Source organism: Thalassophryne amazonica, chromosome 1, assembly GCF_902500255.1.
Source record: "Thalassophryne amazonica chromosome 1, fThaAma1.1, whole genome shotgun sequence".
Taxonomy (NCBI): domain Eukaryota; kingdom Metazoa; phylum Chordata; class Actinopteri; order Batrachoidiformes; family Batrachoididae; genus Thalassophryne; species Thalassophryne amazonica.
This window is the reverse complement of record NC_047103.1, coordinates 117,157,904-117,181,282: the sequence shown is the minus strand read 5'-3', so window position 1 is coordinate 117,181,282 and position 23,379 is coordinate 117,157,904. Positions and strand designations below refer to the sequence as shown.

The 23,379-nt window shown below is 44.2% G+C and overlaps 1 protein-coding gene across 1 annotated transcript in view; it reads left to right on the top strand.

Moving 5' to 3' along the window:
- LOC117513461 (phospholipid phosphatase-related protein type 4-like) overlaps nucleotides 1-23,379 on the top strand; it is a 155,574-nt gene that overhangs the window by 82,853 nt on the left and 49,342 nt on the right. Inside the window, 1 exon segment of the mRNA XM_034173645.1 lies at nucleotides 22,461-22,587. Coding sequence (XP_034029536.1) covers nucleotides 22,461-22,587 — 127 coding nt within the window.

Here is a 23,379-nt window from a genome sequence, read left to right as displayed (position 1 = left end):
TGGGCTCAGGGCCTCATCACTGCTTTTTGCAGATGATGGAGTCCTGTTGGCTTCATCGTCCTGTGACCTCCAACACTTACTGGATCAGTTCGCAGCCAAGTGTGAAGCGGCTGGGATAAGGATCAGCACTTCTAAATCTGAGGCCATGGTTCTCAGCCGGAAACCGATGGATTGCCTACTCTGGGTGTAGTGACTGCGGTCTTGCCCCAGGTGAAGGAATTCAAGTACAACCCCTGGCAAAAAATTATGGAATCACCGGCCTCGAAGGATGTTCATTCAGTTGTTTAATTTTGTGGAAAAAAAGCAGATCACAGACATGACACAAAACTAAAGTCATTTCAAATGGCAACTTTCTGGCTTTAAGAAACACTATAAGAAATTAAGAAAAAAAATTGTGGCAGTCAGTAACGGTTACTTTTTTAGACCAAGCAGAGGGAAAAAATATGGACTCACTCAATTCTGAGGAATAAATTATGGAATCACCCTGTAAATTTTCATCCCCAAAACTAACACCTGCATCAAATCAGATCTGCTCGTTAGTCTGCATCTAAAAAGGAGTGAACACACCTTGGAGAGCTGTTGCACCAAGTGGACTGACATGAATCATGGCTCCAACACAAGAGATGTCAATTGAAACAAAGGAGAGGATTATCAAACTCTTAAAAGAGGGTAAATCATCACGCAATGTTGTAAAAGATGTTGGTTGTTCACAGTCAGCTGTGTCTAAACTCTGGACCAAATACAAACAACATGGGAAGGTTGTTAAAGGCAAACATACTGGTAGACCAAGGAAGACATCAAAGCGTTAAGACAGAAAACTTAAAGTAATATGTCTCAAAAATCGAAAATGCACAACAAAACAAATGAGGAACAAATGGGAGGAAACTGGAGTCAACGTCTGTGACCGAACTGTAAGAAACCACCTAAAGGAAATGGGATTTACATACAGAAAAGCTAAACGAAAGCCATCATTAACACCTAAACAGAAAAAAACAAGGTTACAATGGGCTAAGGAATAGCAATCGTGGACTGTGGATGACTGGATGAAAGTCATACGAGGTCTGTCCGTAAAGTATAGGTCCTTTTATTTTTTTCAAAAACTATATGGATTTCATTCATATGTTTTTACGTCAGACATGCTTGAACCCTCGTGCGCATGCGTGAGTTTTTCCACGCCTGTCAGTGACGTCATTCGCCTGTGAGCACTCCTTGTGGGAGGAGTCGTCCAGCCCCTCGTCGGAATTCCTTTGTCTGAGAAGTTGCTGAGAGACTGGCGCTTTGTTTGATCAAAATTTTTCTAAACCTGTGAGACACATCGAAGTGGACATGGTTCGAAAAATTAAGCTGGTTTTCAGTGAAAATTTTAACAGCTGATGAGAGATTTTGAGGTGATTCTGTCGCTTTAAGGACTTCCCACGGTGCGAGACGTCGTGCAGCGCTCTCAGGCAGCGTCATCAGCCTGTTTCAAGCTTAAAACCTCCACATTTCAGGCTCTGTTGATCCAGGACGTCGTGAGAGAACAGAGAAGTTTCAGAAGAAGTCAGTTTCAGCATTTTATCCGGATATTCCACTGTTAAAGGAGTTTTTTTTAATGAAAGACGTGCGGGCGGATTGCAGCGTCGGCTCGCAGCCGCCGCGATGCTCCGTCACAGGAAAAACACCTCCGTTGGAAGCCTTAAGGACAAGTTGGAACATCTCCAGCTGATAAACAATTTCTCATATACTCACTCCACTGAAAGCCATCAAAAGCCAACTGGATTTTAACAAATGGTTATCAACACGGAGGTGTTTTTTCCTGTGCCGCCGCGCCGCGTCGGCTGCGTCCCGACGCGCGGACCTGTCCGCACGTCTTTCATTAAAAAAATCTCCTTTAACAGTAGAATATCCGGATAAAATGCTGAAACCGACTTCTTCTGAAACGTCTCTGTTCTCTCACGACGTCCTGGATCAATAGAGCCTGAAATGTGGAGGTTTTAAGCTTGAAACAGGCTGATGACGCTGCCTGAGAGCGCTGCGCGACGTCTCGCACCGTGAAAAGTCCTTAAAGCGACAGAATCACCTCAAAATCTCTCATCAGCTGTTAAATTTTCACTGAAAACCAGCTTAATTTTCGAACCATGTCCACTTCGATGTGTCTCACAGGTTTAGAAAAAATTTTGATCAAACAAAGCGCCAGTCTCTCAGCAACTTCTCAGACAAAGGAATTCCGACGAGGGGCTGGACGACTCCTCCCACAAGGAGTGCTCACAGGCGAATGACGTCACCGACAGGCGTGGAAAAACTCACGCATGCGCACGAGGGTTCAAGCATGTCTGACGTAAAAACATATGAATGAAATCCATATAGTTTTTGAAAAAAATAAAAAGGACCTATACTTTACGGACAGCCCTCGTATTCAGTGATGAATCTCGAATCTGCATTGGGCAAGGTGATGATGCTGGAAGTTTTGTTTGGCGCCGTTCCAATGAGATTTATAAAGATGACTGCCTGAAGAGAACATGTAAATTTCCACAGTCATTGATGATATGGGGCTGCATGTCAGGTAAAGGCACTGGGGAGATGGCTGTCATTGCATCATCAATAAATGCACAAGTTTACGTTGATATTTTGGACACTTTTCTTATCCCATCATCTGAAAAGATGTTTGGGGATGATTAAATTATTTTACAAGATGATAATGCATCTTGCCATAGAGGAAAAACTGTGAAAACATTCCTTGCAAAAAGACACATATGGTCAATGTCATGGCCTGCAAATAGTCCGGATCTTAATCCAATTGAAAATCTTTGGTGGAAGTTGAAGAAAATGGTCCATGACAAGGCTCCAACCTGCAAAGCTGATTTGGCAACAGCAATCAGAGAAAGTTGGAGCCAGATTGATGAAGAGTACTGTTTGTCACTCATTAAGTCCATGCCTCAGAGTCTGCAAGCTGTTATAAAAGCCAGAAGTGGTGCAACAAAATACTAGTGATGTGTTGGAGCGTTCTTTTGTTTTTCATGATTCCATAATTTTTTCCTCAGAATTGAGTGATTCCATATTTTTTTCCCTCTGCTTGGTCTAAAAAAGTAACCATTACTGACTGCCTCAATTTTTTTTTCCTAATTTCTTATAGTGTTTCTTAAAGCCAGAAAGGTGCCACTTGAAATGACTTTAGTTTTGTGTCATGTCTGTGGTCTGCTTTTTTTCTACAAAATTAAACAACACTGAATGAACATCCTCCGAGGGCCGGTGATTCCATAATTTTTGCCAGGGTTGTACTTGTTCACGAGTGAGGGGAGAATGGCCAGAGAATCGGCGCAGCAGGGTTGTGTTGCATTTGCTCTACCGTAACTATTGTGACTAAAAGGGAGCTGAGCCAAAAGGCGACTGGGTCAATCTTCTTTCCTACTCTCACCTATAGTCATGAGGATTTTGTCATGACCGAAAGAATTAGATTGCGGGTACAACCCCAATTCCAGTGAAGTAGTAAAAGAGTCCGGGTTCTTGACTGGCCTGCCCTGCCGTCCAGACTGTCACCCATGAAAATGTGTGGTGCATTATGAAGCGCAAAATACGTCAACGGAGACCCCGGACTGTTGAACCAACTGATGTCGTACATCAAGCAAGAATGGGAAAGAATTCCACCTAAAAGCTTCAACAATTAGTGTCCTCAGCTCCCAAACGCTTATTGAGTGTTGTTAGAAGGAAAGGTGATGTAACACAGTGGTAAACATACCACTGTCCAGCTTTTTTGAAACGTGTTGCAGGCATCCATTTCAAATGAGCAAATATTTGCACAATAACAATAAAATGTATCGTTTGAACATGAAATATCTTGTCTTTGTGGATTTGCAATCGTATTCTGTTTTATTTACATTTTACACAACGTCCCAACTTCATTGGAATTGGGGTTGTACAAGCGACCGAAATGGGCTTCCTTAGGAGGTTGGCTGGTGTCTCCTTTAGAGATTGGGTCAGAAGTTCGGTCATCCGTGGGGAACTCGGCGTAGAACCAGTGCTCCTTTGCATTGAAAGGAGCCAGCTGAGGTGGTTTGGGTATATGGTAAGGATGCCCCCTGGGTGCCTCCCTAGGGAGGTGTTCCAGGCACGTCCATCTGGGAGGAGACCCCTGGGAAGACCCATGACTAGGTGGAGAGATTAAATCTCCACAATGGCCTGGGAATGCCTCGGGATCCCCCAGTCAAATGTAGTCAATGTTGCCTGGTAAAGAGAAGTCTGGGGTCCCATGCTGGAGCTGTTGCACCCGTGACCTAATTCCGGATAAGTGGTTGAAGATGAGTGAGTGATGAGTGAACTAAGAAGGTTAAAAAAGTACAAACGAATTACCATATTTCCTTGATTAATAGGCCTGGGCATTTATTTTTTTCAAGCAGTGTTGCAGACCCAGTGTAATGGTCTGATTGGTCCAAGGCCGGTGAGTATTAACAAAATGCTCTGTAATTTATAAGTTTCACACCTATCCTTGGGTGTGGCAAACCAAAGACAACCTCTTTCTGTCATGTAGCATCTAGCTAGACAATGTCAGTGTCTTAAAATGGGATGATAAGCAATGCAGTGCTAAATCACAATGATGCCAGTGCGCCACCTACCGTTGTTGCTCTGCGAATGACACCATGGCATGCTTGCAAACCATGTTAATTCTGAGAATTTCATTCTATGATATTTATTTCTTGCATGTACAGCATTTTAAAGTATAGTGTGAACAATGCAGATTCAATTAAGTGATTAATATGTGGTTACTGGAAAGAGAACTGGATGGAGTAGCGCTTTGTCACTTAAGGCCCAGTCACACGGCACTTAATGAAGGGTGACGAAGCCCTGACGAAACAAGAAATGTGGACTTTTGTTGACTGTCGTTGGCATCGTTAACCTTCGCGCAGCTTCGTACCTACAGCTGGTGCTATGTCAGGATTTTTAAACTTGAAAAATTTGAACGAAGGGCATCGAAAACCTCAATTCGTCTGTGTCTTGTTTTGCTGTCATTCTTGATGTTTTTAATCGTTTGTGTAGTTTTTGTAACATATTGTTTAATTGACGTCGTTGGAGCAGCTGAGTGTTTTCACACAGTGCAGAAGCCGGTTCTGAGCGCTGAGGCTGCTGCTGCTTCCAGTACCAGTGGAATTACAGGGCAACCTCAGCCTGTTTGCTTGGATTTTTTTTTATCTGTGTGGGGGGTCAGTTTCAATGGGCCTCAGGTACCTTATAAGGCCGAATAATCTTTTGTGTAGGATATAATTAATATTTTGCCACAAGGAAGTTGAATTTGAAACAACAAAAAAGTTGTGTAATTTCGACGGTACTTGAATGCAGCAGCAGCAGGAGCTGCTTATTATTTTGTATTAAATTACAGTATGAGTGTAGGAATGATAATCCAGTCCTCTGCACCTGTGGCAACGGGTAGATGACTCAAATGATTATATAAAGAGCTTTCTGGAAGGAAAAAATTCACGTGTGGATCAGTGATCAGCTGGTGGAATAACCGCACATGTGGTCAATGCGTGCGTTCACACGCACTGAATAATTTACTGCTCTGATATATTCAATCATCTTTACACTATATTATTCTCCCTTTTGTCAGTTTTCTGTTATAAATCAATATATATGGCTTAGAACATAATACTGTGATACAGCAGTGACCACGGCGCACTTTTTTTTTTTTTTTTTAATTGGATGAAGACAGAGCGCGCAGTGTGTCGACAGACAGGGTGGATTCTGATAATGATGGAGATGGTCCCTCTTTTGTTCTCGACGAGGAGTATTGGTCCACTGACGTGCACACAGAATCTCCACAGATTCTGTTTGCAGTTACTCCAGGACTCAGGTGCTATGAGCTCCGTCCCAGCGCCGAGTCCTGGAACGCAGAGATACAGACACACACTGCTCCAGCTGTGGCTCCAGGCACGTTTCGTTAAAGCGTCGAGATCGTGAACTTCGGTTTTGTTAAGTTCCTCTTTCGTCCCTTTTGCGCTTTTGCTTCGCAGACTGTTCGTGATATTTTTTGATATAAAGCTCTTTTGTCCACCTTTTCTCAACAAATTGTGACATTTTTTTTTTTACTTTTTCCCTTCATTCAGGAATCGTCGTGTGCCGTGGGACTGGGCCTTAGCAAGAATGAGCACGAATCAAGCTGACCCAGGTTGGAATGGGGAAAAAAAAAGGCAAAAATTCGAGGTGCAGTCGGCAAGGACAGACATTTGGGGAGCCGTGTATGAATGCCGTATGACCACTTAGAATGTGGGCTGATCCCACCTCGACTGAGTTGTGCACATTCTGTGTATGCTTACCAATGCTGGTCAAATGTCATTTAAACATGACGAATATCCAGACTTCTGTCAGAATGCAATAAGAATATGAAGAATGCACTTTGAATGCCATACATGTGCGTTCTGATTGCTAAGTCTGAATATCTGGGAGGCAAACACGGGGAGAGGAGGAGGAGAGCAGCACTGTCGTCTGCCTTTCCTCCAAAACCTGCCGTGTCACTCTACCCTAAATGTCATCCAAAGTGTGGGCTGTAAATCCTGTAATGCAGGTCTCCCTGATGTCCACATCACTGTGGTGCATGAGAGATCAGTTTATCATAGACATCAGATCACCTCCGTCATCACCAGTGCATGCGTCTGTTATAACAAGCAGTCTGTCATGTGGCCTGACATGTAATGTGTTGACACCCCACGTGTCCACTCACTGTTGTCCAACAGCCCACAATATGTGTCATGTGTGATATGTGATAAATCTGTCATTCGCCTGCTCCTCTCCCACTCACTGTCAGCACGACACGTCCCCTCAGGATAGACATTTCCCCCACAGGGCAGTGCTGCGATCGGACCTCACAGCTCTAAGGGGTTGTGCACAATTGACCTCACAGCTACACGGAGCTGTGCACGATCAGACCCCACAGCTCTGTGTATGTGAACAAGCTCCACAGCTGCACAGGGCGTGTATAAACCCCGCCCCGATCTTTCCTGCTGGTGAAGATCAGGATCTTCCACACAGTCAGCCCTCATTGCCTTTTGCAGCTGCCAGACAGCAGGATGGTCACTGTCTGCTAAAAGGCTAATGTCCTGGAGGGAGTAAGAGAGAGGGAGAGAGAGAGAGAGAGGTGGCTGCTGTGCAGTGGACAGCGCATCTAGAGCCGTTCCAAAGATGATTACTTACTTTATTGACATTGTAGTGCCTTGGTAAATGGTTTCATCGTCAGTCCCTCTAATGGTTTAGAAGATGTGTCAGTCACTACAGGTTTATTACAGCTGTGACAGGCCGTTCAGCTGTGCATGCTGGTCCACCACTCAGAGACGCGGTGACACGGTGCACAACCATGACAACATAATATTACAGATAGTCCACCTCATGATTTAGAAGTTCTGACAATATATGAGGTGGGCTTCATAGATAATTGGCAAAGCTTCTGGGGAAAACCTGGTCTTGTTAGGAGAGACGGCATCCATCCCACTTTGGATGGAGCAGCTCTCATTTCTAGAAATCTGGCCAATTTTCTTAAATCCTCCAAACCATGACTATCCAGGGTTGGGACCAGGAAGCAGAGTTGTAGTCTTACACACCTCTCTGCAGCTTCTCTCCCCCTGCCATCCCCTCATTACCCCATCCCCGTAGAGACGGTGCCTGCTCCCAGACTACCAATAACCAGCAAAATCTATTTAAGCATTAAAAATTCAAAAAGAAAAATAATATAGCACCTTCAACTGCACCACAGACTAAAACAGTTAAATGTGGTCTATTAAACATTAGGTCTCTCTCTTCTAAGTCCCTGTTGGTAAATGATATAATAATTGATCAACATATGATTTATTCTGCCTAACAGAAACCTGGTTACAGCAGGATGAATATGTTAGTTTAAATGAGTCAACACCCCCGAGTCACACTAACTGTCAGAATGCTCGTAGCACGGGCCGGGGCGGAGGATTAGCAGCAATCTTCCATTCCAGCTTATTAATTAATCAAAAACCCAGACAGAGCTTTAATTCATTTGAAAGCTTGTCTCTTAGTCTTGTCCATCCAAATTGGAAGTCCCAAAAACCAGTTTTATTTGTTATTATCTATCGTCCACCTGGTCGTTACTGTGAGTTTCTCTGTGAATTTTCAGACCTTTTGTCTGACTTAGTGCTTAGCTCAGATAAGATAATTATAGTGGGCGATTTTAACATCCACACAGATGCTGAGAATGACAGCCTCAACACTGCATTTAATCTATTATTAGACTCTATTGCTTTGCTCAAAAAGTAAATGAGTCCACCCACCACTTTAATCATATCTTAGATCTTGTTCTGACTTATGGTATGGAAATAGAACACTTAACAGTATTCCCTGAAAACTCCCTTCTGTCTGATCATTTCTTAATAACATTTACATTTACTCTGATGGACTACCCAGCAGTAGGGAATAAGTTTCATTACACTAGAAGTCTTTCAGAAAGCGCTGTAACTAGGTTTAAGGATATGATTCCTTCTTTATGTTCTCTAATGCCATATAACAGCACAGTGCAGAGTAGCTACCTAAACTCTGTAAGGGAGATAGAGTATCTCGTCAATAGTTTTACATCCTCATTGAAGACAACTTTGGATGCTGTAGCTCCTCTGAAAAAGAGAGCTTTAAATCAGAAGTGCCTGACTCCGTGGTATAACTCACAAACCCGCAGCTTAAAGCAGATAACCTGTAAGTTGGAGAGGAAATGGCGTCTCACTAATTTAGAAGATCTTCACTTAGCCTGGAAAAAGTCTGTTGCTCTATAAAAAAGCCCTCCGTAAAGCTAGGACATCTTTCTACTCATCACTAATTGAAGAAAATAAGAACAACCCCAGGTTTCTTTTCAGCACTGTAGCCAGGCTGACAAAGAGTCAGAGCTCTATTGAGCTGAGTATTCCATTAACTTTAACTAGTAATGACTTCATGACTTTCTTTGCTAACAAAATTTTAACTATTAGAGAAAAAATTACTCATAACCATCCCAAAGATGTATCGTTATCTTTGGCTGCTTTCAGTGATGCCGGTATTTGGTTAGACTCTTTCTCTCCGATTGTTCTGTCTGAGTTATTTCATTAGTTACTTCATCCAAACCATCAACATGTTTATTAGACCCCATTCCTACCAGGCTGCTCAAGGAAGCCCTACCATTATTTAATGCTTCGATCTTAAATATGATCAATCTATCTTTGTTAGTTGGCTATGTACCACAGGCTTTTAAGGTGGCAGTAATTAAACCATTACTTAAAAAGCCATCACTTGACCCAGCTATCTTAGCTAATTATAGGCCAATCTCCAACCTTCCTTTTCTCTCAAAAATTCTTGAAAGGGTAGTTGTAAAACAGCTAACTGATCATCTGCAGAGGAATGGTCTATTTGAAGAGTTTCAGTCAGGTTTTAGAATTCATCATAGTACAGAAACAGCATTAGTGAAGGTTACAAATGATCTTCTTATGGCCTCGGACAGTGGACTCATCTCTGTGCTTGTTCTGTTAGACCTCAGTGCTGCTTTTGATACTGTTGACCATAAAATTTTATTACAGAGATTAGAGCATGCCATAGGTATTAAAGGCACTGCGCTGCGGTGGTTTGAATCATATTTGTCTAATAGATTACAATTTGTTCATGTAAATGGGGAATCTTCTTCACAGACTAAAGTTAATTATGGAGTTCCACAAGGTTCTGTGCTAGGACCAATTTTATTCACTTTATATATGCTTCCCTTAGGCAGTATTATTAGACGGTATTGCTTAAATTTTCATTGTTACGCAGATGATACCCAGCTTTATCTATCCATGAAGCCAGAGGACACACACCAATTAGCTAAACTGCAGGATTGTCTTACAGACATAAAGACATGGATGACCTCTAATTTCCTGCTTTTAAACTCAGATAAAACTGAAGTTATTGTACTTGGCCCCACAAATCTTATATGAACAAAACAAATATTGGCCTCTCTTCATTGGCTTCCTGTTAATTCTAGAATAGAATTTAAAATTCTTCTTCTTACTTATAAGGTTTTGAATAGTCAGGTCCCATCTTATCTTAGGGACCTCGTAGTACCATATCACCCCAATAGAGCGCTTCGCTCTCAGACTGCAGGCTTACTTGTAGTTCCTAGGGTTTGTAAGAGTAGAATGGGAGGCAGAGCCTTCAGCTTTCAGGCTCCTCTCCTGTGGAACCAGCTCCCAATTCAGATCAGGGAGACAGACACCCTCTCTACTTTTAAGATTAGGCTTAAAACTTTCCTTTTTGCTAAAGCTTATAGTTAGGGCTGGATCAGGTGACCCTGAACCATCCCTTAGTTATGCTGCTATAGACGTAGACTGCTGGGGGTTCCCATGATGCACTGTTTCTTTCTCTTTTTGCTCTGTATGCACCACTCTGCATTTAATCATTAGTGATCGATCTCTGCTCCCCTCCACAGCATGTCTTTTTCCTGGTTCTCTCCCTCAGCCCCAACCAGTCCCAGCAGAAGACTGCCCCTCCCTGAGCCTGGTTCTGCTGGAGGTTTCTTCCTGTTAAAAGGGAGTTTTTTCCTTCCCACTGTAGCCAAGTGCTTGCTCACAGGGGGTCGTTTTGACCGTTGGGGTTTTACATAATTATTGTATGGCCTTGCCTTGCAGTGTAAAGCGCCTTGGGGCAACTGTTTGTTGTGATTTGGCGCTATATAAAAAAAATTGATTGATTGATTGATATCTGAAATATGATGCACATTACAGCTGTGACAGGCCGTTCAGCTGTGTGCGCTGGTCAGAGATGCACTGTGCGGTTGTCTGACTGGGTTGTTTCAGCCATAATGACATAATACTACGGATAGAACTTCTAAATCGTGAGGAGGACTGACAATATATCTGAAATATGATGCTTATTACAGCTGTGACAGACTTCAGCTGTGTGCGCTGATCCGCGGCTGTGTGGCGCATATAGATTCACAGTGACACATGGTGTTTTCGGTATGATGGTGCAATGTTAATGTTTACTTCAGCGGGGGCAATGCCAGCAAGGTTTAGACGTGTCTGACCATGATTTTCCCTTGAACATGATCAGACAGTTTGGAATGCTGTTTGGACGCCGTGCAAATATTTAGAACACAGTCATATTGCAGTTAGTGTCCACTTTGCCGTACGATATTTTTCCACCTCGACAGCTTTGCACATGTGTAAAACATTTGAGGCGGCCACAGGAAGTTGGCTGACTGTTTAGACTGCTCTCAGACTGCTGTCCGATGTCCTCAAATTCACCACAACACCTCTAGAATGTGGGTCGAATTTTCATTTGGACGGCATTCAGCCTCATTCGGCCTCTAGTATTGGAGCCTCGTGCATTAATCGGTGAACAACTGCTAATGCCGAGGCAATAGCAAAAAAAACAAACTGGCTGTACTGGTGTGGCTGCTGAAATTACTGTGTTTTCATAGTAAATTTATTGCTTATCTGGTGGTAGTTGGTTGACAGTAGTGGTGTGTGGTGTATAGTTGTCTGAAGAGTGACTAAATCAAGGCTAGAATTATTACCAGCTTCTAGAGATAAACTTCATTTTCATAATTGGGGTAGATTCCATTGTGGGATGTACTAGGGTGCATAGAATGAGGGGAGGAAGATGAGGGGAGGAAGCGAAATTAAACTTTACATTTCCCGGCTATTTTGGTTTCATTGTTGACAACAATAAAATTTTATTACAGAGATTAGAGCATGTCATAGGTATTAAAGGCATTGCGCTGCGGTGGTTTGAATCATATTTGTCTAATAGATTACAGTTTGTTCATGTAATGGGGAATCTTCTTCACAGACTAAAGTTAATTATGGAGTTCCACAAGGTTCTGTGCTAGGACCAATTTTATTCACTTTATACATGCTTCCCCTTGGGCAGTATTATTAGACGGTATTGCTTAAATTTTCATTGTTACGCAGATGATACCCAGCTTTATCTATCCATGAGCCAGAGGATACGCACCAATTAGCTAAACTGCAGGATTGTCTTACAGACATAAAGACATGGATGACCTCTAATTTCCTGCTTTTAAACTCAGATAAAACTGAAGTTATTGTACTTGGCCCCACAAATCTTAGAAGCATGGTGTCTAACCAGATCGTTACTCTGGATGGCATTTCCCTGATCTCTAGTAATACTGTGAGAAATCTTGGAGTTATTTTGATCAGGATATGTCATTCAAAGCGCATATTAAACAAATATGTAGGACTGCCTTTTTGCATTTACGCAATATCTCTAAAATCAGAAAGGTCTTGTCTCAGAGTGATGCTGAAAAACTAATTCATGCATTTGTTTCCTCTAGGCTGGACTATTGTAATTCATTATTATCAGGTTGTCCTAAAAGTTCCCTAAAAAGCCTTCAGTTGGTTCAGAATGCTGCAGCTAGAGTACTGACGGGGACTAGCAGGAGAGAGCATATCTCACCCGTGTTGGCCTCCCTTCATTGGCTTCCTGTTAATGCTAGAATAGAATTTAAAATTCTTCTTCTTACTTATAAGGTTTTGAATAATCAGGTCCCATCTTATCTTAGGGACCTCGTAGTACCATATTACCCCATTAGAGCGCTTCGCTCTCAGACTGCGGGCTTACTTGTAGTTCCTAGGGTTTGTAAGAGTAGAATGGGAGGCAGAGCCTTCAGCTTTCAGGCTCCTCTCCTGTGGAACCAGCTCCCAATTCAGATCAGGGAGGACAGATACCCTCTCTACTTTTAAGATTAGGCTTAAAACTTTCCTTTTCGCTAAGGCTTATAGTTAGGGCTGGATCGGGTGACCCTGGACCATCCCTTGGTTATGTTGCTTTAGACGTAGACTGTGTTTCATAATTATTGTATGGCCTTGCCTTGCAATGTGGAGCGCCTTGGGGCAACTGTTTGTTGTGATTTGGCGCTATACAAGAAAAAAGTTGATTGAAGTTGATTGATTGACATTTGGAATGTCTGGTGACAATACATTTTGATACAATTTATTATGAATTGTCATTCATGGCCAAGATTTTAACCAATTAAAGGCATAAATGAGAGGGCCTGGTTAGTACTTGGATGGGAGACCTCTTTGGAACACCAGCACCTGTCTGTGTTTCTCCAGGTTACACTGGAGTTGCGTCAGGAAGGGCATCCAGCATAAAACCTGTGCCAAATACCAATGCAGCGCGCCTGAGACTGACTCTCTACACCCAATGTGATCAAAGAGAATAATGTGATTATTAACCATCAGATGACAAGGAAAAACCTCTTGAATCATTCTAAAGTCAGTTTTAAGCAGAAACAAGGCTATAATTGAGTCATTTTGCTACTGACACACCGAAATGATGTAGGTGCAGCAGCATGTTAGACGTCAGCCGTGCTGCTGTGGTGCTCTGGTCGGTCCGCCGTCTATTATTACAAAATAATGCTGAATTTATGTGGAAATGATTGTTGTACAAAAACTTCAGATATCCGTCGCTGAGATAGATGATGACTGGAGTGAAGTTCACGAGGTGATAATCAGTGGATCACAGCTGACACTTAAATATGACAATGCTCAGTGAAGGCAGGGCGGACTGATTTTTAGGGGGGACTGTTCGGTACCCCCATTGCCCATAGGGTGGTAGGCGGTGGTATGTGACTTGGCCACCCCGGACAGACATAGAAGCTCCGACACCAGCTCACTTTCAAAATTGGCACCCTGATCAGAATGAACTCTTCTTGGGAACCCATAAATGCAAAACACATTGTCCCAAAGCCTTTTGGCCACTTGCTTGGCAGACTGGTTGCGGCAGGGAAAGGCATGAGGCATCTTAGTGAAGTGGTCCGTCACAACCAATACATCCACTGAGTGTTTGTTCTTGTCTTCCGCTTACCAGAAGTCAATGCAAACAGGTTCCATAGGAGCAGTTGACTTTATGCTCTCCAGTGGGGCACGGGCCGCTGGTTCCGGTGTCTTGGCGAGGACGCAGCGTTGACAGCGACGGACATACTCAATGATGTCTCGTTCCATGTTCGGCCAGAAGAATCTTTGCCGGGCGAGGTGAAGAGTCCTAGTCCGGCCCTGGTGACCCGCCAAATCATGGATACCTTCCAAGGCTCTGTCCTTAAGACTCGCTGGCAAAATGAACTGTAGTCTCTTAACTTTGGTCAGAGGGTCTTTACACTCACGGTACAGTATACCTTCTCTGATTCTGAGTCGGTCCCAGGACTTTAAAAGGGTAAGCTGACTGGCACCAAATCCAGACCTGTCACGTCTTGATGGGCGTATTTTGTGCATGACAAAAGGCAGCAGCTTGGACACATTAGGATCCTGACTCTGGTGTTCCTCAAACTCGTGCAAAGTTAGAGAAGGCAGGGGTTCAACGCCTGGAGATTGCAATGACTGCACATGCTGAATGAGATGGACAGCTTGAGTCTCAACGCCACTTTGCCAATCGTCATGGTATTGAAGTATAGCCCTGACTGCCAGAGAATTGACTGAACTCTGGGCATGACCAGTCAGCTGGTGGTACTGCATAGCCTGGTTGCACTGTAGGCCCAACCGGAAAGCATCATGAACCACATCCACCTCAGCTACATCTGCCTCCTGGACCAGCCGGCTGTATGGTTCCATCAAGAGTCTTTTGCTGATAGGTGATGCAAGGGTTCACGAATCAAAGCATCAGCCACAACATTCCTAGGACCTGGGATATACTTCAGATCAAAATCGTAGGCTGAGAGCTTGGCCACCCCTCTGTTCATAAGCATCCAGCTTAGGCTTGGTCAGCACATGACTCAAAGGATTGTTATCGGTCCATACTGTGAACCTGTGCCCCTTCAACCAGTGACTGAACTTCTCAGTGATGCTCCACTTCAGGGCCATGAACTCAAGTCGGTGGGCAGGGTATCTCTGTTGCGACTTGCTTAAGGTCTTACTCACAAACGCAATAGGACGAGCCTTATCATCACCGATGGGAAGTTGCGATAAAGCTGCCCTGAGGCCGTCTACGGACGCATCAACTGACAGAATAAACGGCTTGTCGAAGTCAGGGTGGGCAATCATAGCACATCTGAGGAGCTCACTCTTCAGCTTCTCGAAGGCCTCCTCACAGGCCGAAGTCCAGTCTGTTGGTGTCAGTTTCCTGAATGTGCCAGCCCCTTTCTTTGTATGTGGATGCCTGCCCTTTCTCATTGATCCGGATGTTAAGGCAAACAGCGGTTTGGCTATGGCTGAACGTCGGGGAATGAAACTTTGGTAGAAGAAAACCATGTCCAGGAAGGACTTCACTTTTCTCACTGAAGGCGTACATCCATCCTCTTCCATCAGGGTCTCTTTGGGCATCCTGGAGATCACTTCCACCCTGGACGGATCAACGGGAACTCCTTCTTGATCTACAAAGTGTCCCAGAAACTTGACTGACTTGCGTAGGAGGCAACATTTCTTTGGACTCAGCTTAAGATGGTTGTCTCTCAGCCTCTCAAATACAACATGCAGTCTCTCGAGGGCTTCCTCCTCGGTCGGCGCAAAGACCAGCAAATTGTCCAGGTAACAGAGTAGGCTGGTGAAGTTGAGGTCACCGAAAATACTCAACATCATGCGCATGAACGATGCAGGGCTGTTGCAGAGCCCCTGGGGCATTCTGTTGTATTCGTAGAGTCCGACTGGTGTAGTGAAGGCTGTGAAACGCTTGTCGCCTTCACACACGGGGATGTTATAGAACCCTGAGGTTAAGTCCATCGTGCTGAAGAATGCATTTCCACCGAGTGATGCAAGACAATCAGCCTGGTGTGGGAATGGGTGTGCATCCTTCAGTGTTCGTGCGTTCAGCCATCTGAAGTCTGTGCAAATTCTCAAACTGCCATCCTTCTTCCAAACCATGACTAGGGGAGATGCATACTTGCTCACAGACTTGCATATGATCTCTCTCTCTTCCATATCAAACAGAACTTGATGCAGCTTTTGGTAGTGGGCTGGAGGAACTCTGCGATAAGGCATACGGAAGGGTCTCTCGTCAGTCAGATGGATACGGTGGATGAAACCCTTAGCCTCCCCACAATCAAGTGGGTGCCACGAAAAGATGGTCTCGAACTGTTCTACTAGATCCACAAGCTTTTGTTTGGAGCAAGAACTGGCCTGGCAGGAGTCAATGTCGAGGCCGCTTAAGCCCAATTTAGCGAGCCTGGCTTTGAGATCCGCTTTTGGGACAGCTGGTTTCTTTGCATCACTAGGACCATCACTGAATGTGCTGTGGCATTGGCTTAGATTCAAGTCCTCGACCGCAAGACATGGTGACACATTTGCAATCTTGGAGTTGCGCTTGAGAGTTACTGGTTGGGTTGAGAGGTTTGTGATTTTCATGGGAACCCACTTGTCACCGTACATAGCAGTGATGACGCGCCCCACCAGTATGTTCCTTGGGCTGGCTCTGGAAGAACAGGGCTCCACCAGGATGGTACTGCCTGGGGACACTGGGGTGTTGCTGGGCAGCTTGCCCCACACTAGGTGTTCTTGCTGTGGGAGAAGTGTGACAGCCCGGGGCAGCTTCACTGCGCCAATGACGTCTGGCGAGGCCTCCCCCTTCCATCGGACTGAACAGGACATGATATCAAGAAAGTGTTCATAATCGGGGAGAGAGTACCTGCTCCCATCTGAGATGTGTCTCCAATAGTCATCGTCATTCTTCAGAACACTCATTAGCTTTTTCAAGCCATTTGAACCGATAATAAGATCATCCCTTTGGCCGGGAACCACCAGGACTGGTACAACACACTTCATTCCGTATAAAGAGAGTGTCAGATCATATACACACTTTGGGTGTGTCTGCTTTCCACCACATCCACCAGCTCTCCAGTCATGGCTCCTTTTTCCAACAGCTTGGGCCTCTGCTGCCTCACTTAATGTGCAAGCCATTGACCCCAAGTCGATCATACCCTTTATCTCAACGTTGTCATTACTGGACCTGGGTGTAGAACAACTCACTGAAGGCTGGGACCACTGCTGTCCCCTGGACCACGACTTGGTATCCCTCTGGAGCAGCAGAGCATGCGTTGACATAGAGAAGCTCCTGATCTGGTACATTAATGAGGGTTGTCTGTGCTTCACCCACATTGCCCCTCTCTGAATGTGGGTGTCCTAGTTTCCCACAGGCTGGTTCTGGTTCACAGTGTCTTGAATCTGGTTTGGTGCCAGTATTTGACCCCGCCGAGGGCAGTTCTTTTTCCAGTGTCCTGGGGAGAAGCATGCCAGGCAAAGATTGTTTCTCCTGCAGTGTGACAGTGTTGAGTGGGCTGGGTCATTACAGACTTTGCAAAATCTGGGAGAGCGATCAACTGTTGCATGGTGGGCTGAGCTGTATGGTTCTGAGTTATAGCGCGTGACTAGACAGTCCAATAGGTTCATCAGAGAGCGCACACCCTCTAAATCCACCGACGGTGACGTAACAATAGTTGGAGGGATCGCCGCTGAGCTGACTGCAAACTGAGGCTGAGGTGTGGATGATATTGGTCGCTGCGGGACAGGCGAGACTGTTGGCAGTGCAGCATGGGCCACTGATGAGGGCTGGAGCCGCTGGTAGGGGCCCGCCATCACCGGGGCTTGGGTAACAACAGCGGGTGTTTGTGTGGTCACCTGCATGGAGACAGGACACAATGAAGCTGGAAAACATTGTGCGCATGTGTTCACTTGTTCCCGCTGTGTACCGGGCTGCTCCTGGGCCACTGCAGACTGAGAATGGCATGGAACGAGACTATTTGAGGGGAGACGTTCATGGCTATTAGCTCTGATTTCCCTCTGGAATGTACTGATACGCTCCTGTACTTCACTTGTTGTCCACTCCTCCGCAGCTTTAAAACTCAGTCTGTTGGCGAGAACTGGATTTGGGCAGTATTTAATGAACATCATTGAGACTTCACGGCCCGGGTCCTCAACACCCCTACCTTGTCTCCGTAGGCACTCATGAGCAATGTCAGTAGCTTTGTTCAGTCGGATCCAGTACTCCATCACACTTTAATTTGGGAGTGGCCTAGTGTTGTAAAAGTCAGCCATGGGCATGGCGGAGTAGGCTAACTCACCAAAGTTTTGTTTTAGTATATCAAATATTACACTAGGTGTCTGGGAGTCATATGGTAAGGACTGGTTGCGTAGAGTAACCTTCACCACATCTCTAGCTTTCCCAAGTAACTTAGCTAATACCTCAGATTGTTGCTGTTGTACTGGTATTGCTCTTTTTGTGAGGTAAAGCTCTACCATTTCAACCCACTCATTTACAGAACATTTGTCACTTCCATCCCCTCTAAAGACAGGTGGGTCTTTAACATCAGACTGCATAATGAGTTTAACACCAGACAGATTCAATTCAGAAGGTGTACTGTTCTGAGCTGTTTGGAAAGTATCATTAGACTGCGAGCGTGAGCCAACATTGCTCTGCAGCTGAGCAGCAATAGACTGACCAATTTGATTAGCTAAGTCTGATATTAAAGCGACAAACTCAAAATCACCAGCAACATGTGAGTTTAAATCAACTTGTGGAGGCTGTACTCGAGTACAACTGAACCTAGGTGTTCTCAACATGCCCACTCGGGGGGTCTGGGTAACATCTCTAAACCAGCCCCTCCAAATCCCCACATGTGTATCACCTGCACCATCAGGAGTACCATCATCTGCCCCAGAATTAACTTTACTGAACATGGTGAATAAAACACAAATCAAATATGATATAAAAAAACAAAAGCGTAGCAGATAATCACCAAAACGCTAAATCTGTCTTCAAAGACAAAATTAGACTAAACCACATTAACCCAAAGTCATCTAACTGCACAATGTTGAGCAAGGAGGAAACTTGTGAAGAGCTGAGCACCCCCGGTGGTCGAGCTGGCACCGACGCTTCTAGAATCCAATGGGTCACGGCACCATTGTAAACGGGTTTCACTGCGTTGTGTTCTGTTGAGTGGTGCGGGAAGGATGACAGAAGCTGGATGTGGTCTGACTGTCTTTACTGTTTGGACATAAAAGAAAAAAACTGTAGTGAGCACAGTGGTCCAAGACACCTCTCTTCATAAGAGAACACAACTAAGAAAATAAAACAGTAAAATAAAATTAGTACAAGCCACGTCTGCAGTGTGTGGTGCAAGTTAGTTTACATTGACTCTACAGCAGAGCACCCCTCGGCTAGCTTAAACCATATGCCAGCTAAACATTACTCTCGGCCCAAAAACTTACATTTAACATTTCACACACAAAAAAAAACACCTCTGCACCATTAAAGTTGGAAATAAGTCGTGGACAGAATGTGAATTTACAGAAAAGGTGCTCAATATCAGGACCCAGTTTCATACGTCTTACCTCTCACACAGTCCAAGCTGGACTGAGTCTGCCCCTCCCCGTGCACCAGCTGCGTGCTGTGTGAGGTGCGTTCAAAGACATACAGACTTCTCACTCTTCAATGCCAAACAGGTATATATACATATAATATGAACTTATTATAACAAAAAAAAGTGAGTAATTTGAGTTAATTTGGTGGAATTCGACCAGGATATTATTACCCTGTTACACGTGCACGTAAAAAAAAAGAGAAAGAAACTCCGCTGCTTGCTGCGGGGCTGCTCCTCGCTCTTCCTCAAAAAACTCTGTCATAATTGTGTTTAGAAACCAGTCACCATTTGTTTTATTATACATCTGTGTAGCTAATAAGTAAAATAATCTCCATGGACGATTCGCTCGCGCGCGCACGTAAAATAAAAAGAGAAAGAAACTCTGCTCCGCTGCTAAGGGGCTGCTGCTCGCTCCAAAAACTCTGTCATAATTGTGAAATAAAGGACAAAAGAGACATAAGTCCTGCTCACAGGCTGCTACCAGATACAGGACATGTTAATATCTTCAGTCAAACTCCAGACATCTTCTCGTCACTACATATTCAGTCCCTGATTGGTCATCGCGGCGCGACGAGACGAAAAAGTTCAGATTTTTGAACTTGGGGAGGAGGGCAACACGACATGATGCGACGCAATATTGCGCCACAAACGCGGCAATCGCTTAAAATCGCTTCACTCGCATTGCTTCATTCGGGTCCTTCGTGTCGCACTGCGTGACTTGGCGCCAAAATGCGTCCTTACATAGGGATTTCATGGCAACCTGTCGCTGCAGTCGCTTGCGTCGCGCCCGGTGTGAACGCGGCATTAGTTGTCTCCCTGTTCCAACACATCTGAATCTAATGAAAGGCTCATTAAAAGCCTGCTAACGGGTCATACTGGTCATGTGACATACAAAGCACCAATCAAATGACAAGGATCCACTCAGCCGTTATATAATAAAGACTTCTGGTCCTCATCATCTCATTTACAATATTTTGAGTGGGGATCAGGTCTGTTGTATGGCTGGGGGTCCTGGCTGCCTTTTTGTTTCTGTCTTTTGTTTTTCCTTCCAGGTGGCTTGCATTTGGGACTGAGTGGCTGTGTTGCTGAGGTTATCAGGACCTCACCCTGATCACCTGCGGCTCGTCAGGACTCACAGCTGAGGTGCATCTATATGGATTGGAACATGGTGGCATTTAAGACTGGAGTATACAGTGTGTATTTGCCAGAGACTCGACCTTGTGACCAGACGGGTGAGATCGTCGTCTCGGGAGCCATCTCATCATCAGTGGATGCAGAGAACGTCCAGGGTTTGATGCACGGTCTGTGAAAGAGGAGGGGGTGAGGTCTCACGCTCGTCAGCACACTTCCTGAGGTACGTTAGATTTTGTGACTAACATTTATACAGTCAGTAAATGTGGTGTCCCTCACACCTTTTTATATTGAGCTGTACGTTAGTCATGTATCGGCTTCCACTGCAGTGGAGTTTTGTGAACAGGATGTTCCATGCCTGCAGGTTGGGAAGCTGATTAGTAATCAAGCCAGGAAGTGTTTGCTGTTTGTACACCTTTAAGTGTTCTCTCTGTGTGTAGAGTGTGGACTCACATAATGGTTCCTTCTTTCACAGACTCGGTTTGTTGCGGCCACCTGGGGGGTGTCGGCGGGGTCCTTGGGTCCGAACAGCTTCTGGCTCCGGACCGTTAGCGCTGCTGGGAGCGCACCACGCCAGACCGCACTTTCTTTTGTTATTTTTTGTATCACTGTTATGTATTAAATTCAGTTAGCCTTTGTACCGTGCTCTGCTTATTTCATACTGGGTCCTTCAAACGCTGGTCGGTTCTCCGAGCTGCGTCCGACACATAACACAGGTCTACCACAAACAAAGTTTCTGTGCAGCATTCGTTATGTGAGCACATCCGAATCCATCTGTTGGAGGAAATTTTCTTCATAGAGTTTTATTCAACAGTCCTCGTCAGTCTGAGTCTGTTTATTAAGCTTCGTGCCAATACAGTGATTAACTGTCAGTATCAGTGGTGGGAGTAAGTCACTGTCAAGTCATTCTCAAGTCATCAGTCTGCAAGTCCCAAGTCAAATCTCAGTTCAGCTTGCAAACAATTGGTGGTCATTATGACCTGAGACTTGACTTGGGACTTGCTGATTCATGACTTATTCTCACCTCTGTTATCAGTTATCACTCACTGTCAGTCAGTGTTGCTGTAAAGAATGTTTTAAATCCTTTTGTGCTCTCCTTTTCTTCAAATTTGCACAAAGTCTGTTTCTGATGTATGGCGCATGTGACATAAATGAGTGTTTCTCCTTGATGTGTTAGTGCGATCACCGAAAAAAAATCAATTTACATTCATTTTTAAAAATAAATACATAAATGATGAATGAACTGCTATTTGTAGCGGAAATATGTGTTTTAGAAGGCCTTCTTGATGACATCTTCAGGATTGGATGGGGGGTGGAATTAGAATTCTGACCGCTTTATACTTTTTGTACTCAGGCTTTCTTGATGACATCCTCAGGATGGGGGGCATAAATAGAGAGAAGAGAATAGATTAAAGCATTAATTCTTTGGTTATGTTCAACTTTTAAAAAATGGTACCAGTTTTGTTCCTATGTCATGAGGATTCAGGATATATATAGTTTTTAGGGCTACATATTATAGTTTGGGAGTTTATCCCGGGGCAGACAGGCAGACCTAAAATGTGGAATGCATTGCCTTTGGACCTACGCTCCGTGGACTCTGTTGAAACATTTAAAGTGAAGCTAAAGACCCTTTTGTATAGGCTGGCTTTTACCTAGTTTTTATGGTTTTATGTTTCTGCTGTTTTAATTTCTCTGTTCTTATGTGAAGCACTTTGTGATTTCTGTCTTGAAAGGTGCTATATAAATAAACCTTACTTACTTACTTACTTACTTACAGACTCATGGTGAAGTGAAGCAGAGAAGACTTTTAATACTAATCTCAGCTCAGGACTTCCATGTGCATTCTGGGAATCTATGTGAAATTTTACATTTTTTTCTTAAGAAAATTCCTACCTGTGCCACTCCACTATGAAACGGTATAATGTCATGCAATAGACAAAAGTTGCACTCTGCACAGTTTCTCCAATCACAGCCACGGAAACATGTTACTTCTTCAGAGTTGTCCTGAGTGTCTTGATCTGTTGTCTTGTTCTGTTAACAGATAATGATTGGAGAGGCCATCTCTTCTGCTGTCTCTCTCGACGGAAGAGCGTGCCGGGGCGGAGGCCAACATCACGCTGCTGGTTGCAATTTCAACTCTTTCATACGCAGAGTCGTACGCTTTGTCGGTATGCAGCTTTATCATTCTACGCTCTGTCCTGAACGTGTGATGACTTTTTTTTTATTTACAACTTTTTTCTTTTTACCAACACTAAACAGAGGAATTGTGTCAGTTGTGTATTAAAAAAATAATCAAAATGCATTGAACCAATACCGCAACAATAATAAATCATGTTAAACATCAAAACTTTTTATTTTGAAGTGATTTGTTTAGAGTGTTACAGACATTTTTGTATCCTCTGTCAGCTGTATGGCCAGAACGAGATAGAGCATTGGAACTGGTCTCGGCCTGTGTGCCTCTGTGTATATGGCCACACTTTTTTGTGCACATAATAACTTGAACAAAGAGTATTTTATTTTCACCAAATTTCAGCTGAACATCCTAATTCCCCCCAACACACACACACACACACACACACACACACACACACACACACACACACACACACACACACACACACACACACATAGACTTTACTGAACAGAGTATAATGTGATGGCATGAACACAGCTGGTCGTTTCTGTGGTCAAATTCCATTAAAGCCAAAGCAGGACTCTAAACAGATGGTATTTACATGTCAGCATCTCATGTCTATAGTCTGTGCTACAAATTGGTGGCACCCATGAACATACGGAAAAGATGGACATTCCCTATTACCTCTTAACCTCCCTCCCAGCTGTGTCAGAAACCACAGTTAAGCCTGTTGCCGTTAGATTTGTCTTGTGTCTCCTGCTGCACTTATGGACAGTAGGTCTCGACTGTGCGAAGAGTTTCCATGCCCACTGAATAGTTACTCTAG